This window comes from Kryptolebias marmoratus, linkage group LG3, assembly GCF_001649575.2.
Source record: "Kryptolebias marmoratus isolate JLee-2015 linkage group LG3, ASM164957v2, whole genome shotgun sequence".
NCBI classification, from domain to species: domain Eukaryota; kingdom Metazoa; phylum Chordata; class Actinopteri; order Cyprinodontiformes; family Rivulidae; genus Kryptolebias; species Kryptolebias marmoratus.
Window position 1 is genome coordinate 16,037,649 of NC_051432.1, and position 18,300 is coordinate 16,055,948.

General features: G+C 39.4%; 3 protein-coding genes across 3 annotated transcripts; 1 reads left to right on the plus strand and 2 right to left on the minus strand.

Annotated features, from left to right (window-relative positions):
• Positions 1-1,382: 1,382 nt before the first annotated feature.
• On the minus strand, positions 1,383-4,926 carry si:dkey-30k22.5 (lecithin retinol acyltransferase family protein). The gene is made up of 2 exons (XM_017438889.3): positions 4,431-4,926; positions 1,383-2,490 (listed from the first exon to the last, which is right to left on the minus strand). The coding sequence occupies exons 1-2, from the start codon at positions 4,914-4,916 to the stop codon at positions 2,335-2,337; spliced, it is 642 nt and encodes a 213-aa protein (XP_017294378.1). The 5' UTR covers positions 4,917-4,926; the 3' UTR covers positions 1,383-2,334.
• A 576-nt stretch (positions 4,927-5,502) lies between these two features.
• On the minus strand, positions 5,503-8,043 carry lrata (lecithin retinol acyltransferase a). Its single transcript, XM_017404510.3, has 2 exons — positions 7,494-8,043; positions 5,503-5,908 (listed from the first exon to the last, which is right to left on the minus strand). Exons 1-2 carry the CDS (start codon positions 8,025-8,027, stop codon positions 5,756-5,758), a joined length of 687 nt encoding a protein of 228 aa, XP_017259999.1. The 5' UTR covers positions 8,028-8,043; the 3' UTR covers positions 5,503-5,755.
• Positions 8,044-12,873: 4,830 nt separating this feature from the next.
• fgg (fibrinogen gamma chain) lies at positions 12,874-17,713 on the plus strand. Its single transcript, XM_017406610.3, has 9 exons — positions 12,874-13,066; positions 13,155-13,202; positions 13,295-13,481; positions 13,673-13,757; positions 14,851-14,981; positions 15,732-15,865; positions 15,997-16,181; positions 16,367-16,644; positions 17,333-17,713. Exons 1-9 carry the CDS (start codon positions 13,004-13,006, stop codon positions 17,509-17,511), a joined length of 1,290 nt encoding a protein of 429 aa, XP_017262099.1. The 5' UTR covers positions 12,874-13,003; the 3' UTR covers positions 17,512-17,713.
• Positions 17,714-18,300: the final 587 nt, after the last annotated feature.

Genomic DNA, 18,300 nt, shown 5'->3' on the forward strand with positions numbered 1-18,300 from the left:
GCTACTCCTCCTCCATTTTTGTTTTCTCTGTTCTTACAAACCATTTCGTAACCATTGATTTCAAAGTCTATGTCCTTGTCATTAATGAGCCAAGTTTCTGATAAGGCAATAATATTGAAGGTCTGTGAAAGTTGCTGAAGGTACTGTTTGATGCTGTCAAAATTTGCATGAAGGCTTCTACTATTAAAGTGAATTATTGACAGCTTTTGTTCTGTTTTAATCCTATTGTTGAACTGATCATCGCTGTAATAGTGACAACTGTCATTAATGACATTATAGAAGTTGTTATCAGGATCAATGTCATTTTCAATATCTTGTTGATGATAGTTTCTGTGTTGGAATACAGGTAGCTCTATATCCTCATAGGCCGCAATCTGTTGCATGTTTGTCTTTCAGAGGTGGACGTCAGCTGTGTCTGGTTGTCTGTCATACATTGTTAGATTATATAGGGGTACTACTAATCACCCATTGATTTAAATCAGGTGTGTTGGAGCAGGGAAACAAGTAAAAACATGCAGGATAGCGGCCCCCGAGGACCAGGGTCAGTTGTGTATTTTACAGTATATTCAGGTTCTGCTCTTCTGCTCAGCACCTGAACCAACAACAGCCTTTTGTGCTCCGTCCACAGATTTGTCCGAGTTTTCCGCTTACGGAAACAGAAAATCTGATTTACAAAGAAGCCATGAGAAAAATCAGATTTCAGTCTGCCAATCCGTTCTGAAACTTAGGCGCCAATTCGAGAGGCAACAAAACCAGGTTACTTTCCAATCTGAGCAGGTACGCTGCACCTGCACTCAGCTTCATGAAGCTTCTGATCTCCAGGTCGTCACATCAGCCTCTCTGAAACCAATACGTAGTCCTTTTCTGCGGGCTTAGAGCCTAATTAAACTGGGCAAACTGGTTAATAAATTTAGTCTTTGTGCCATATTATTTTCACAAAGCGCCGGTGGGGGGATACTGGTTCCAGCTCAGTCTTTAAATGAACCTGAATGATGCTGAGCTGTTTCTGGCTGCAGTTTAAAAGCCTCAGGTTGTGATCATTTTGTTGAATTTTGAGCTTCATTCTGAATCTCCAGCACTGATTTGACCCGTTTGGACTGGGATGTGTTTTCTTCACTTGCTCTGAATATCTGGAAGGTTTAGACAGTTTGTGCAGCGTTTAATGCTCACATTAACTAAAAGTAAGGTAGATGTTTAAATAACTGGAGGTTCACCAAATTCTCTGCGATGAATACCAGAAAGACTCACCTCTAACTCTGAGCAGGTGGATTACGTTTCCAACTCTGTATAGTGCAGTAGTTTCTAATATGATGTATTTTAGGTGATCATTTTAACTGGTAAGTTCAAGATTGACTAAAAATAACACAAGAACAGTGCCGATTTTAATACAAGTATTTGATGTTGTACACAAAGTACACAGCAGGAAGCAGGTAAAATTCATGTTTAATGCCAAAAACAAACATGACAGCTTGTAGTACTCATTTATGATCATTATATTATAGATGAACTGATTCTGTCTGAGCCCAGTTTTAGGTTGACAGCATGATACCGTTTCATATCATTATGATTATTTACCTAGTTATTCTAAAAGGTAAATATATACAACCCCTGATTATACGTATATGAGTTTTGACCACATAAAATCTGCATAAATTCTCATATTAAGCATACAATATTTTTATAGAGGTCTTCAGTTAATCATTTTGTTTGAGCTGTGTTGGTGTTGCAATTCATTTAGGTGCTATTTTATCTTTACATCGCTGTCAGTTCTACATTACATTAGAAATATTATATCCCTGAAACCAGCACTGCAACCAGCTGCTACTGCTGCCACTATTTCCACTTGCAAATTACCATTTTCTGTGGAAATACTTGTGTAATGTAAAACCAACAACAATTTAAAGGTGTTTGCATTAACTGCCTCGATATTTTTGAGCTTGTTTTTTTTTATAATCTTGTTAATCTGATCAGATATAACCTCTAGTTTTCCAAACTGGCAGCGTTAAAAAGCTATCTGCAACAGGTAAGATAATAATTGTTCATACCCTTTCCTACAAAACTTCAACAGCTCTGAACTATTTCTTTAAGATCACTGACATGAATCTGTTAAATAGTTCATGTTCCTTATCAGAGCCTGGTGAACATCAGAGTGAAACATGCATGTAACTCAAAATACATTTAGTATTTTCAAAAATATATATAAATAAAGTTGCCTAAACAACCACGACATGAAAACAGACATTCTCAGCTTTTAAGGCATCTCTGTTTCCTAATTGTCTTTAATTATTGCCAAACAAAAAGCACTCGCTGCTTTGTTTTCACCGCAGTCTGTGGCTACGATGCCATCCAGATGGTGAAGGAGACGAGCAGGTTGAGTAGAAGCGTCAGCGGCGTCATGCAGCCCAGGTACAACATGGAGCTCACGCCACACACAGATGTCAAGTAGGCACTCATCCTGCTGAACACGATCTTTCGTATGGTGGTGCAGAACTAAAGAAATGGAAAGAATGGATCAGGTGGTGTTGTGGTTAAGCAGTGAAGGTCATGTTAGCATGAACTGACACTAGATGGAGCTACTTGCCTTATAAATAAGTAAAGTTATTTTCGTTTCAGTGGACTGCAGCAAACAGGTTGTGTAAATACACTCACATGGTTACACATATCAGTGAGATTTTAAGTATTAATGTATTGTGAAGTGTTCAAATGAACATCTGGCTCAGCTCTGATTTACTCTGAATAACACAGCTTTATAAATATTACCCTACAGTACAGTGTACTACAATATTGCCCTTCTAACACATCCGAAATGTGATCTTTCAAACATTTTAAAAGTGTAAAATGACAATGAAAAGTATTAATTAATCTTTGCAAGCAAATGTCAAATTCATTACTCAAAATTATATACATAGATTCATAAAAACAAAAACTGTCTGCATGCCATTCAGCTTTAATTATTGTTAATTGAAGATTTTTTTTTCAAAAGAAGCACTTTCCTAGTACATGTGTTTTTGTTTACGAGGTTATTTTCATGTACATAGACTTGGACATGATGTTATCTAGGCATAACAAGTCATTCCATAATACATATGGAAAAGATATGAATATTAAATAATCCTAAAATGTCTGTTCCTTTACCATTTTTGTGTCTCTTTATGGTGTTGTCAGTGCAGCAGTGAGGGATAAAATCAACAACCTAATGAGCCTTCAGCTGTCTGACAGAGACATAAATTAGTTTAAACTCCCAATTGTTGCAGCATTTAATCATTCTGGTTTTAAGAAATAGATAAATAACATGATAATTTGTCATCCTTAATGGAAAAAAATCCATCACTGATTTTTACTGACTTGAAATAATAGTTTTTCTCTTTAGAAGTGGGGTTATGAACAATTAATATCTTACCTGTTCTGGATAGTTTTTTGAACAAACTCAATTTGGAGAAATAGTTCAGTTCTGACCAGATTAACCAAGACCAAAGTAAACTGATGCCATCTTTAAACCACTCTAATCTCAAAAGATTCATAGCAGTTTATGTGAACCCTGTTTTATAAACCTTTTGCATTATGCAAGCATGTGCATGTAATTCTTTGGTTATTAGCAAATGCAAATAGCAGCAGCAGTCTGCTGTAGCTCTTACACTGCAGCCTGGGACAATTCTGATGGAGATGTAATGAAATTTCTGCCAAAATATGCATCGTATTCAAAACATTTGGATGAATATTTATGAAATCTTTAAGATCTTTAAGATGTTTTAAGATGGCGGCAATCTGCTTTGGTTTTGGGTCCACTTGGACTAGCCGTTAGCTCATCAGTCCAGTCAGAATTAAACTACATTTCTCCAAACTGAGGTCGTTTAAGGAGTTAATGGCACAACGAAACATAAATGACAGGTTTTTCGAGCAAGGCATACAGAATATTTTGCACCGTAAATTGAACACTCTTTTTACATTTGTCTGAATTTCTTGTATGAATTATATCATTTGTAATTTTCTCTAATTCACCATTTAATAATGACAGGGAGGATATGTTCAGGTCAAAAATTGGAAATGTAACTGAATTGTAGTCAGTTGTTGTTGTTGTTGTGTAAGTGGTTTTGTCACAGTTACCCAGAGAAAGCTGTGTGGAGCCAGAAACCCAGTCTACCAATGTTACGAAAACACACTCATCTTTGATGATTATGTCTGTTTGAGGGGACTCTTGTGTCCTGTTTTGGAAAAGAGAAAACTAGAGAAAAATAATGATTATGTTTGTGACTCTCAGAGAAAGATCCAGATTGCAAGACTGTCCAGAACTACGTGAAACTTGAATTACGATCTTTAAGTCTTTTGTTTTAACAGAAAAGCAAAAAGCTCACATTATGTGCAGCAGGTAAGGTATTAACGGTTCGTAACGTTTCCACCAAACCCCACCCCTTTAAGGCCGGTCACTTCACCTGGTACGTCTGGTAGCTTATGGCCATCCCATATCTGCAGTACATGACGTAGTGTTCACAGTTGTACCACAGCAGGCTGTAGGTGACAGAACCCAGGAGCTTCTCGGCCCTCCGTGCCACCTCGTCCCCGTCCAGCGGCGGCTGTCTGCACACTTTATCCATGTGGTTGATGAGAATGTCCGACCCGTAAGCAAAATCTGCCACAGAGTCCACTCGCACACTGGCCACCTTGGTGATGACCCCCAGCAGCAGGCGGTTATTCGTCACCATCTTGGCAATCGCCGCTTTGTCCTTGGTAACTGCGGGCAGGATGTCTGGAATGAGATGAGCCACCCGGCCGTCGCCCAAGTAGATACCAAAGTGTGTGAACAGCGTCCTGGGCACCTCCAGCAAATCTCCTCGCTTGAACTGAGACAGCTCATATTTGGAGTCCTCTTCTTTGTTCAAGGCGGCAAAGAAGAAGTTGAGCAGCTGGTAGAGGAACATGACGGCAGTGTGAAGCAGGCCCACTGAGGGCCAAAGCTTTTATTAACGGTGGAGATGGGAGGGGCGAGGTTAGTTAGCAGGATTAAATATTGGTCAATGTTCAAGTAACGTTCTGGNGGGGGGGGAAGGAGCTTTCTCTAATCACTTTACTATGCGGCTGCATTTCAGAACTCGAGCATTGTTTCCAGTGTATTGAGGTCAAGAATCCTCATTAAGAACGCTGATTCGGCTGCAAGTTAAAGCCTCTTTGTAAAGGTCACACACACTGATCCATCCCACCCTAATAAACAGCCTTTGTTATGGACATAGGGGTCTACAGCTAATTAGATATCTCTCAGAATCAGGCCTTTCGAGAATAATAAAAAATGCTTATAAAAGGCTTATTTACTCTCCAAAAGCTGAACATGAATTTGTTTTATATCTATATATTGCTGTAATTTTGATTTTTTTTTATTCCTGCAGAGTGCTTTCAAAGTGAAACCTGAAACCAAACAGCTGCTGTGTGGAAATAAATATGTAGAAACAGACACAAGAAAACAAACTTTTTAATAAACAGGAGTCATATTAACAGCTTTATAGCCTCCTGTCATAAACTCTGAACATACAAGCATGTAGATGCCAGTATTTAGTCCAATTATTTTTGTTGAACTCAAAACAAAGCCAAAACAAACCTCTCACACTGATGAAAAAGCAGCTTATAACACGATTCACTCAACATCTAACCATAAATATGGTAACAAAACATAAACACAGAGTGACTCGAGCATCACTGTGAGCTTTTCAGTCCGTCCTTTTCAGTTCAGTTCTGTTTCTTCACAGGTTGATCGTTTCTCAGTCCTTTAACCAGCCATCCACAGAGTGAAGGGGATCAGAATTGTGGGTAATGTAGTTGAAGGAGCCATGCCAAAGTAGACAATGGAGACGAGTCCAAGAAGCCCTGAGATGATGACGCTGCGGTGGTCTCTGATGACTGATTTCAAACATTCACAAAACTAAATTTTAAAAAAAGAGAAAGAAAATCATGAATTTATTGTTGTGGTTTTTTGGGGGGCAGAAATTTTATATTGAAGTGCTTAAAGATTGATCTAAAGTCTAACTGACAGAAAAGGGACATCATTGTTTACCTGATGTGAATCAGACGTGATGGAAATATTGTTGTATCAAATCATTATGATGGTTTGGAAAATTGTTACCTTTATTAAGATTCACTTACAAACAGAAAAAAACATGAGTCATCTGCATTTTGTTTAATTTTAACAATCTTATTTGCAGATTTATTGAAAAAGATGTACCTCTTAAGTACAATATACAGATGTTTTTGTGACTGTGTGTGTATACACACTTTACTCAACATATCTTCTTCTTTGTCTTTTGGCTGTTCCCTTTCAGGGGTGTCCACAGAGAGTCATCCTCCTCTATCTCACTCTGTCCTCTGTGTCCTCTGTCCTCACTCCAACTACCTCCATGTCCTCTCTAACTGCATCCATATGTCTCCTCTTTGTCTCTAACATCTTTCTACCAATATACCCACTGTCCCTCCTCTGCACATGTCCAAACCATCTCAGTCTGGCCTCTCTAACTTTATCTCCCAGTCATTCAACCTGTGCTGGACCTCTGATGACCTCATTCCTAATCTTGTCCATCCTCGTCCCTCCCAAGGAGAACCTCGACATCTTCAGCTCTGCCACTTCCAGTTCTGTCTCCTGTCTTTTTATGAGTCCAACTGTCTCCAAATCATACAACATATCTGCTCTCCACTGTCTTGCCAACCTTTCCTTTGACTTTGCTGCCACCCTTTTGTCACAAATCACTCCTGAAACTTTTCTCCATCCACTCCATCCTGCCTGGACTCTCTTCTTCACCTCTTTACCACATTCCCTGTTTTCCTGGACAGTCGACCCTAAGTACTCGAAGTATCTGCTTATTTGTGACCTCTGACCTCTCTGTAGCCTCACTTCTCCCCCTGCCTCCCTCTCCTTTCCTCTTCTCCCTCTATCTCCTGGCACATTTCCCTCCTCGTGGTCTTAAACTAACATTAGCACAATTTCTGCTGTTTGTCAGCAGCACTGATGGCGGTCGTCATCATTTCCCCAGGCTTGAGACCGGCACAAGAGATACACTGGCTTGTGCTCTCCAGTAGCTGGTTTACTCAACATATAAACTCTATAATTAATTTACGTTATTTAAATCATTAATAGGTACAGTTCCCAAACTGACATGTGTCTGAATTCATTTAACTTTTGTCTTTATTTCTTCTTTTCTTTGTGGGAACCTTTCTTTTTTTGTTTGTTTGTTTTTTATAGGTTTAAAATGAATAAATGTTCAATTTTAGTTGATCTTAAAATTCTTTCACCCTGATAAGATTTTTAAAAATCAAAAGAATAATCATCTGTTTAAGAATTTTATTAAAGATCTGTTCTGTTCTGTTCTGGCAAATGATCTAATATTGATCCTGCTTACATTATTGAGCATAAACTTATACCCAAAGCACAGTCACTTATGTTTACAGATAGTCAAATAGAATATGTGATCCCTGATGGCTCTGCCCTTGTTTTGTGAAAATCTTTGAAACTGTACCTTCTCTGTTTGCTGGCTGGATGCAGATCCGTATCTGCAGTAGGTCCCAAAGTGTTCGCAGTTATTCCACAGCAGGCTGTAGGGAAACTCTCCGATGAGCTTCTCTGCTCTCCGGGCGACACAGTCACTGGCCAGAGGTTGCATCTTCATCACCTTGTCTGTAGAGTTCACCAGGATTTTGGAGCCGTATGCAAAGTCCTCCAGCGTGTCCACTCTCACCGTGGCAGATTTATACATGCAGCCAAGGACGAGTCTGTCGTTCGTGATGACAGACCTGATGAGCTTGTTGTTGTTTGTGAGCAGAGGGAGGATGTCAGGGATCAGGTGAGCTACTTTATTGTCCCCTAAATAGATGCCAAAGTGGATGAAAAGGGTTCTGGGGACCTCCAGCAGGTCCCCCCTGCAGAGGAGGGGGGCTGGAGCCCGCTGCACCGGGCGCTCCTGGTCCTCACCCTTCAAGCAGCAGAACTCAAATACTTTGAGCTTGAAGACAACGGAGAACTTCTCAACCAGGAATGTCAGCAGCTGCAGCATCGTGGCGCTTTTGGTGGAAAACAACTCCGAGGCGCTTCGGAGGAGTGAGCTTTTTATCCTCTGTGGCGCGAGGGGGAGAGGAAAGCAGGGAAATGATTGGCTCCCAAAGGTTTATGAACACATGCACCCTCTGGGAAAGAATGACAGGATTTCTTGGATTTGAATCTTTTTCTTTAACTTGGCGCCATGAAATGCAAAAAGGAGTGGAAGCGGTCATATATTTTATATCAGACACTGGTGAATGTTGTGTTCTTTAGGCTTACAAAATATTGATTATTTCTATTAAAAAATGAAAGACTAGAGATCATTAAGGAAAATATTTGCTGTTTGCTAATGGCTGCTTGTTTTTATTTTGTTGTTTTGTTTTGGTTTTGGTTTTATGGAACTTCATCCCTCCAGGAACTGACTTAAGATACTTACTACTGAAACAAAACTCTTTGTTTCTGGTTTCAGACTCCAGTTAATATGTTGGCTCACACACTGGATCAAAACAGAAATCAGACTGTATTTTGTTCGGGCACGTGCTCCTGACTTCAGTGTTGAAAGCTGCCTTCAGCCTGATGTGTCACAGAAAAGGTTGTAAGCCGTTTGGTCAGGTGCTGACGGTTTTTTCTGATAAGAAGAATCAGTAACAATCCAAGGTTTTGTCAAATAAATCAGTGTGTTTCTGTGAAACGTGCTTGAATTTTCTGTAGATTGTGTGAGTGCAGTTTTTGGATAGTTTGTACAGAGTGAAACTATTTGGAGACAGTTTGCTGATTATTGTGCTCAGATGCACAAAAATAACTGATAAAAACTGATAATTAAGATAAGAAGATATAACTGCCTGCTACTTGCATGTCAGAGTTTTAAGAAAAGAGCTTTCACTCTGTTAGTGTTAGAGTATGGGTGGAGGACGACTCTCAGCTACTCCCACACCAAATTTTAACTCAATATCTGTAAAATTTGCTGAGTTATAGCCATGTTTGTGCTGCTCAGGTTGATTAGCTGTGGCGACCATCTTGAATCAGCTGAACTCCAAAGGTTAATGAGCTGAACATGTACATCCAGTAATTGCTTTTTGAGGGTTATTAAAATCTGTTTACCGGTTCATGAGATATTTTGCTATCTGACAGACAATCAAACACATAAAAAACAAACATTTAAACGACTGGTCACCTTTTCACGAGAGGACGACTCACTCAGGCTGTAGGCGACTGGAGCAGCCTCTGGCGGTAAACATGAAAGTGTAAAGTTGTACTACAATCTGAAATAGTCTAATATAGAAGAAATTGCACCTAATTGAGTTTTGGTGTCTGAAAGTACTATAGATGTAAAAAAGTTTCAAACTGGTCAACAATGAGCTCCAGATATTGTTTATGAAAACTAAAATTACATGCTACAAGCTACTTAATGTAGAAAGCAAAAGCACAGATTGTAAGAACTACTTAAAAAAGTACACACACACACAAACATACTACCCATATTAACACAAGTAAATGTCTTTTGTTACGTTGCCCTGCTGCCTGCCTCCCAGTCTTGTATTTTGTGCCTTTTATCCACAATTTGTGACACATGAAAACATGAACTTTCTTCTAAGATTTTCTTTAATTACTATTCTTTGCCTTTTATCATAGAGGCTTTTTTTATCAAGGCTCTTTTATCTTAGCCTTCAGTTACATGCTCACTGTTTAACCGAGAAAGTATCTTGGGAAATATTTCTGTTTAATGTCTCAGTCCTTTGTATCTGATGGACCCAGATTCTGTAAAGACTGTGCAAAGGGATGAATAATGGCAGGAAACTGACTGAGGCCAGTTGTCTTCTCCGTCTGGGAGAAAGTCGATTTGACCTGTGGATGACACACTTCTTTTGAGGAAGTGTGTGTACGTACACACACTTCCTCAAAAGAAGTAATAATAATCAGACACGCGTCTGATTATTGAGTAGATAATACCATCGAGCTCATTTCAACACTAATAAATTTAAAGCAAACAGAGCTCATATTCTGTGTCCCTGCTAGTTTAGTGGGCGTGCCACTGAGCTCAAAACAGACCAAACTTTCAACAAATGAAGTAAATATTAAGTGAATACGAACTATTCTTGGCTTGACTTTTATCACAGTATTTTTTTATTGTAGTTTTTGAGATTGGTCACTTTAAACCTAAATTTAAATAAAGGAATACACCTAAAGCTACACTTGTGGAGTTAAAACTCTAAATAAATCAGCTGAAAGGTATGTTTCTATCCTCAATTATTGCACTTGTGACAGCCACACATTGAGAACTTGCTCTGAATTTTCTGCTTTTGTAAAAAGTGTAAAAATTTCTATGGAACCACTGAGACATTTTTTTTAAATGCTGAGATATATTATGATAGTCCTCTTAGGATTCTAGCTGCTGCTGCTACTATTTGCACTTGCAAATAACCAAGTTTTGTGTAAATAACCTGGTAATGCAAAATTAATGTTGGTGTAAAGGTTTATCATGTTCACATGAACCACCGTAAAGATGTTACAACTGGAGCTGCTTTAAATGGCAGCCATTACACTCCCTTGTAAAATTTTTCATTCTTAATAAACAGGTTTTACATGGTGTGTGCATAAATTGTATTTCAGTACGAGTCACACCACATTCAGCTGAGTCGACTTACAGTCCATGGCCCCCAGCTGAACCCCAATGTGGCATTAAAAACAAACCTTTGCCCCACGCGCAGCAAAAATTTATATGAGCAGCTAAAAACCTTATAGCTGAGGCTAATAGGGGACCCCAATAAGACTCCTTGGATTTAATTACTGGTCAGGCAACTTGTAAACTATAGACACTTTGTTTCTCAGCCTTGATACTTATGTTGTTTAGAAGATTCAAAGTTTCCAGGAAGATTCTGAAGCATATTTTGATTTCTGGGTGAGAGTTTTGAAACTGCAGCAGACACTTTTTAAGAAAGCCAATTTTTTGGGTTTGTTTTTGCTTGTTTCAATCCTAAATGAATTCAGAGATGGAGCCCGCGCCATCATGGCAGTTAGAGAAAGGAGGCGGCACTTTCCATCTGTCGTGTGTCTACACAAGTCGACCGCTTCAGGACGAGTTCAGCACTGTTTACCTTCCTGGGCCTGGCAGGTCGTCCTCGAGTCAGCAGGGCCTTAAACCCATCCTGTTTTATTTGTCACATAATAAAATCAGGTCATGTGAGGTGAAATTCATTTCATGTCAGCAGATAAATCATCGTTAAGCTTCATTTGACCACACGTAGCTTCGCCGTTTGATTTGATGTAATAAAATGATGAGTATTTTACAATCAGGCACCTGGAAGAATTACCACAGATTAACCCTTTATCAGCAAACATCTGGTGAAACTTTACAACAGCAATAAAAAACAGATCTGAATGGAATTAAGGGTAACAATACACAATAAAGCCTGGAAAATACCTGATATATGTACCTGATGAATACTAGGTACTTATCAAGTACATAGTACTTACCTGGTATCAGGTAAGTCTAAAGTATGTACCCAGTAAGTACCCAGTATATGCCAGGTAAGAACCCTGTACGTACCAGCTTAGTACCAGATAAGTACTAGGTATGGGCCAGGTATGTAGTAGGTGAGTACTTGGTTGTATTATGTATTGCAAACAAATAAAAGTATGTTAGGTGTAACAGTTGCACATAATTCAAGATGTCAGGAATAATTAAATAAGTTACTGCAGCTGCCAGATCTAAAATATACACATACTTTCACGTCATATTTGAGAAACTTTTTTCAAAGAAACCTCAGAGTCCAGCAGAAATATTTTGTGGTCAATAATGACTTAAAGCAGCAGCAGAAGATTAGTGTTTGTAATAAACATTACTGAGATGACAGAGGGATTTTGTGGTTCTGATGAGGATACCATTTGAGGTTAGTTTTACCAAGTATTTATACTTGTCGAGTATTTTATTTACTTATTATGTTCTGATACATGAAACCTTCAGACTGAAAGTGGAGTAAGTAGGTGTTCCCACGTCTGTTTATTTTTCAGACATGATTTTCCATGATTCTCCTCCCAGTGGTTTTCTCTGAACAAGAACATCTTTAAAAGGTTCAGCCCTTCGCTCCTGCTTCACTACAACTATCTTCAGGTGAGTTTAGGGGTTGTAATCTGATCATGTTTGATTTCGCAGCGGTTTCACTCCCACTAGTGGTTTATTGTGCGAGTGCAGCAGATGAAACCAGATGACTTTGTGTTTATTAAGTGATATTCTGTATCAAAAGAACACAGTTAACGTGAGCTTTGTAAATTAATCTGTTTAAAATTAAACAGATTAATTTTGGGGGGGGGGGGTGTTTTTTACAACATTACAAATTCAGTATTTTTGATAAATTCACTATAACAAACAAACACTGGTTGATTCAGAAGTGTGTGTTTGTACTTCTACCAGGATAGGGGTAGAATTAGGACAGTTTTCTAGTTCAGTTTAATTAGGAAAACAGCTGAACCTTTGACCTCTCTGGGGGCTTGATGCTGTTATAGTCAGGTTTACGATTACTTGGTGGCTCCTTATTAATGAAGATGTTTGACACAAAGATGGGATTTTATAAACACTGACTCGTGTTGTGACGTGTCGTCGAGTTCTGTCAAGTCACTAATTGGGAAGCTTGACATTAGAATAAAAAGTTTGCCCGTCAGAATCCAAAAAACCTGTGCAAAATCCAGAAGCTGAGTCATGGTTTCCCCCGCTTCTTGTTCAGCGCTTGTCCTGATAGAAAGCCCAATAAACACTCAAACAGATGTGTCCCAACAGCTGTACAGCAACTGTCAGTCAGAATCCGTCACATCTGGGAAGTGGCCTCTGTCGGGCGTTTGACTCACAGGTTCGGGAACAAAGTGAGTGGGATGTTTGTGTACGGACACCTTATCAGAAGCTGAGCGGAGGACCTTGTTCAGATAAATATCCCACTGCGTCGAGCAGCTCATCACTCTCCAAAGAATCACAAAACCACAACTGGTGGACAAATCAACATGGCTCCATCACTTCTGGCTCCAGCAGGAATATTTCTCCTCCTGTTCTCCTTCTCGTCAGCTGTAAGTCTGCTCTCTTCTGCTGTTCAGTAAAGAAAGTTTGCTCTTGTGGATGAATCTAAGCTGACGCGTCTCTCTTGTGTGTGTGCAGCAAACCAGAGGAGACAGCATGGCAACGTGCAACATGAACGATGGCTTTGTAAGTTTATGTCCCAAACAGAGAGGATTATATCTGTTTTTATTTGTAAGCCTAAATGCGAATCTCTTCACACGTTTTTTGTCTGCATTTAGGGAAAGTATTGCCCCACCACATGTGGAGTTGCTGATTACTTGCTGAACTATTTACCAGGGGTGAATGAGGACTTGACGGCGATGCAAGAACAACTGGAGACGATTGCAAATTTGACTAACGGGGCAGAAGAAACGATTTCATACATGAAAGATTCGACGACTTCAGCTCAGAAATCTGCGCTGCCAGGTATCACGAGCCAGTCTGGTTCCTACTTCCTCTGAGCAGTGAGACAACTAAAGGCGTGTTATCTTCATCTACCAGCTCTTCACTCAGAATTTCTTCTGAAGCCTTTTTTTATCTATTTTATTTAGATAAGAGTCATAAACATACAGACTTAACTTAACTAGTGCATCATTTCAGTAACTTTTGTTTTTCAGATCCATATTATAAGAAGTCATCTAGCATGCTGGATGATGTCCTTCGATTTGAAAAGACCATCATTGCACAAGAGCAGCAAATACTGTAAGTTTTTCTTAGTGTTTCAGCTGCATCTTCAAGGGTTTCAGTGGAATAACATGATCTTTAGAACAAGTTTATTGTTACTTGGGTATTTCTGCGGCATTTTGGTTTTTATTTAGAAAAGAACTTACTCAGAAACATTTTTTCTGATAGGGTCATTTTATGGATTGTGTTCTTATTTGTTCTTGTTTTTCTTTTTTGTCTGGTTGTAAAATGGTATCAATAAAAAAGTAGAAACACCAAAAACTTTTGAGACTTAAAATCAGGAGACAATCAAAACATTTTTGAAAAGTGCTACACATTCCAGATTTACATGTAAATAAAAAACTTTAGGAAATTCTTTAGCTTTTGTTTTTGAAAAAATGTGGTTTAATAAATTTCCTGAATTACAAATAGAGCTCAAGTATGCAACACCTTTTCTAGTTTAATCAAATCTTTTTTTATCTGTAAATTCCTCAATAATCATAGATGGGCAGTATGATGACAAACATAATTAAAGGCCTAGCATTCCTTAAAGAAATCCATATCGCGTTTCATGCTGGAGTTTTAAACTAAGATTCTTATTATGTTGAGAATTGATGTTGAAGTTTTACCCGTTTCTGTCAAACCTTGAACCTGACATGAGGTTCACATGATTCCTTGAGATCTAACACTCAGAATATGTGTTGTGAATGACTCTCAGCTACTACTATGTCAAATTTTAGCTCAGTATTTGTAAAAGTGATGGAGTTATAGTTATTTTTGTGTTTGCTAAGGTCAGTTAGCTGTGGCAGCCGTCTCTTGGTTGAGTCTAAAAGTTTTTCAGTTGTAGATGAACAGCCAGTGATTAATTTCTGAAGGTTTCAGTAAAATTTGCCCTCTGGTTTATGAGATATTTTACCAACAGATGGACAAAAACGCACTCAGTGAATTACATGATCCATTACATGATACAGATAATAATGACATAAACAAAGCAATTACATTTTTCTTTTTAAAAATCCACTATATTAGTTTCCATTGCTTGAAATCACAGCAAACCAGTTGACTACCCACACATCTTTTACCCTGTTTGGATTTATTTTCTTTTATTGGATTTGTCACTGTGTTTTTCCAGCGAACTTCAGGAGTTAATCTCGTCCAACGAGAGGAGAATGGCAGACTTGAAGACGCATGCATTCCAGCTGCAGCAGAAATGCAGTCAGCCCTGCAGGGACACGGTGGAGACCCAAAGTATCACAGGGACAGGTAAAAACAAACAAAAGGAAAACAGAAGCTGATACTCTGTGACCGTCCTGTTTCACCATACGTTACTCAATCTGGTCTGAACTGAACGTTTGCCCCACATCAGTGTTTAGTTAAAGACTAAAATCAATAGGGTGCATGAAAGCAGAGTACACATGTTTATTTTAAACTAAACCTGGTGTACAACAAGTTGAGACACTGTGTGCAGTGTAAATACAAACAAAAGGCAATAATTTACAAATCCCAAAACCCCATATTTTAGTTGGAATGGAACATAGTACACATATTGAGTGTTTAAAGTAAAAAATTGTACCCTTTTGGGGGAGACAGTTGAGACAGAGTCAACAAAAAGCTGTAAAAGTAAATAGTACAAATAAGAAACCAATTAATTAGGTTAACTGTGAGCAGGTCAGTAAGAGGACTGGGTATAAAAAGAGCATTTTAAAGCAGCTGGATCTCTCAGAAGCAAAGATGGGCAGGAGTTCACCAGTCTGCAGAAAACTGTGTTTAAAAATAGTGGAATTTCAGAATCATGTTCCTCAAAGTAAAATTGTGACGACTTTAAATATCCCTTCATCTACAGTTGTTAATATCATCAAATAATTTTAGGACAAAGCTGAAAGTCAGTATTGGATGTCTGTGATGTGGGCATCCAGCATAAATTCATGAGATTTACATCATTACTTACTATGTAATTGATCAGAGGCTAAATATAAATTGTTTTTGTTTCGATTATTTTTTTTTCCTTATCAGACTGCCAGGATATTGCGAACAAAGGTGCCACTACAAGCGGTCTTTACTACGTGAAGCCAGCAAAAGCACCACAGCAGTTCTTGGTCTATTGTGAGATTGACGACACTGGACGTGGCTTCACTGTGATACAAAGGGTTTGCATCATCGTCATCATCATCATCATTATCATTCCTGCACATTTTCTTACAGATATAGACAAGGTGTGCTTCGTCAGTCTAAACCAGGAGATTCTAAAACTGAAAAATATGCCTTTTCATGTCCACAGAGACGTGACGGCAGCGTGGACTTCTCCAAGGACTGGATCCAGTACAAGGAGGGCTTCGGTTACCTCTCCCCGGATGACACTACAGAATTCTGGCTCGGCAACGAGAAGATCCACCTGCTGACGGCCACCACGACCCTCCCCACCGTGCTGAGGGTCGAGCTCGTTGACTGGGAGGGGAACAAAAAGTACAAACACACACCCACACATTTAAAAAAAAAAGAAAGATTACGTAAGGACACAGCAAAGAGACATGACCACAGAGCAAACATGGCCACGTCAATGATTTGATGACCTTTAATAGAGGAAAATGAAGGAGAAAGCAGAGTTGTTATGGAACTGAAGTCTTTCTCTTTTCTTTGCTTTTCCCCAGGTTTGCTGACTACAATATGTTCAGAATCGGGTCAGAGGCCGACAAGTACCGCCTCACCTACGGTTTCTACCTTAATGGTAATGCGGGCGATGCTTTCGACGGCTTTGACTTTGGAGACGACCCCAGTGACAAGTTCTACACGTCCCACAACGGCATGCAGTTCAGCACATTTGACAGTGACAATGACCGGTATGACGGCAACTGCGCTCAGCAGGACGGCTCGGGCTGGTGGATGAACAGATGTCACGCTGCACACTTGAACGGACAATACTACCAGGGTAAGACCCTCTGGAAAAGAGTGTCTGAACCATCCCTTTAGGACAGATCTTATCAAGTAGGGTTCTGCTGAAAGCTATCTTACCTGGCGTAGACAGCTCTTTAACCAACCTCAGATTAGAGACATAGAGTTTAACCCAGACTGACTGGGTAACAGATAGTCTGAGCTGAACCAAGGCCCAAGCAGAAACATTTCAGGAAGCGCCACAGGATGCATCAGAACTGCTACAGCTAGCCGTTGCTGCTTCTAACTGCACTTGCAAATAACCTTAAGAATCTCCGTAAACAACAGTGCAATGCAAAACTGACAGCAAAGTCAAAGTTATTAAAACATTTGCATAAACCACCTATAAAGATTTTGAGATTAAGGCTGTCTCAAGACAGCAGCAAGGCATCCTGGTCTCACTCTGACTAGCTGATAGCTCATTAGTTCAGTCAGAATTAACCTCTATTTCTCAAACTGAGGTTGTTCAAACAGCGATTACAACAGGTAAGATAATAATTGTACATAATCTTTCCACAGAACCCCACTTCATTAGATCAGAACTATCTTTTTAAAATCCGTATTTTATTTTTTTTTTTGCATAAATGGAGCAGCTTAATGTGCAAACCCTGTGGGGTTTTTTTTATTATTTGTCTAAATTACTACAGTCGTGTCAGGTCTGAACTAGCTGTGTCGTGTTTATCCAGGTGGCAGATACACAGAAAAGGATGCGGGGGAGGCCGGCTTCGACAACGGCATCATTTGGGTGACATGGCACAACCGCTGGTACTCGCTGAAAGAGACGACGATGAAGCTCATTCCCCTCAGCCGCCTCAATGCCCAAGGTGGCCAGCAGGCTGGGGTGAAACAGTTTGGTGGACTTTGAGATATTCAGAGAGGAGAAATGCTTACGGTCTGCTTCTGGTCATCGCCCTTAAATCAAATCAAAATAAACAGTCTCCGTTAATCATGGGGTGTTTGCATGTTTTGGTGATCTGACCCAACAGGCAGAGGAATTCTGACATTCAATTTTTTCCACCTCTCTACCATTCCTTTAAGCACTCAATAAATGTATTTTACTTCCTGAGTGTGCTGGTCATTGCTTTTTGGGGGGTCTACAATCATAACTAATAAATGCATATCTGGATAGTTTTTCAGAAATGTACACCATTGACTAAATGTATGAAGTAAACGCAATAAAGTTTAACATTTTCTCCACTGAATTGCTTTTGTCTTAGGATTAAATGGACACAAAGCTCATCATTAGGGTGTCTATTCCCAGATAAGCACATGTTGGGAAAATTTAATTATTTGTGCTTAAAATTCAAATGAGACCTCTGATGTTCACAGAGGGAAATTTTTACTCTGACAGATACCAAAGCTGCTTTTAGAGCTCTTCAAGGGCCACACTTCACATCCTCTCTGGTTTGGGAGTGTCCTGAAGCAGTCAATCAAGTGGGGCAAGATAACAGTGCTACTGCTAAATGGGTACCAGGACATACTGGTATTAATGGTAATAAATTGCTACCTTGCAAAAGCTGGCAGCCAGGTCCACTTTGAAGGACCAGAGCCTGTTGTAGGTATTTCAACAGCCTTTAGACCTGGATTAGACGTCAACACTCAAACGGCTGCAGGGAGCTGATGGACTGCAGACAGGCACAGGAACTGATTAAAG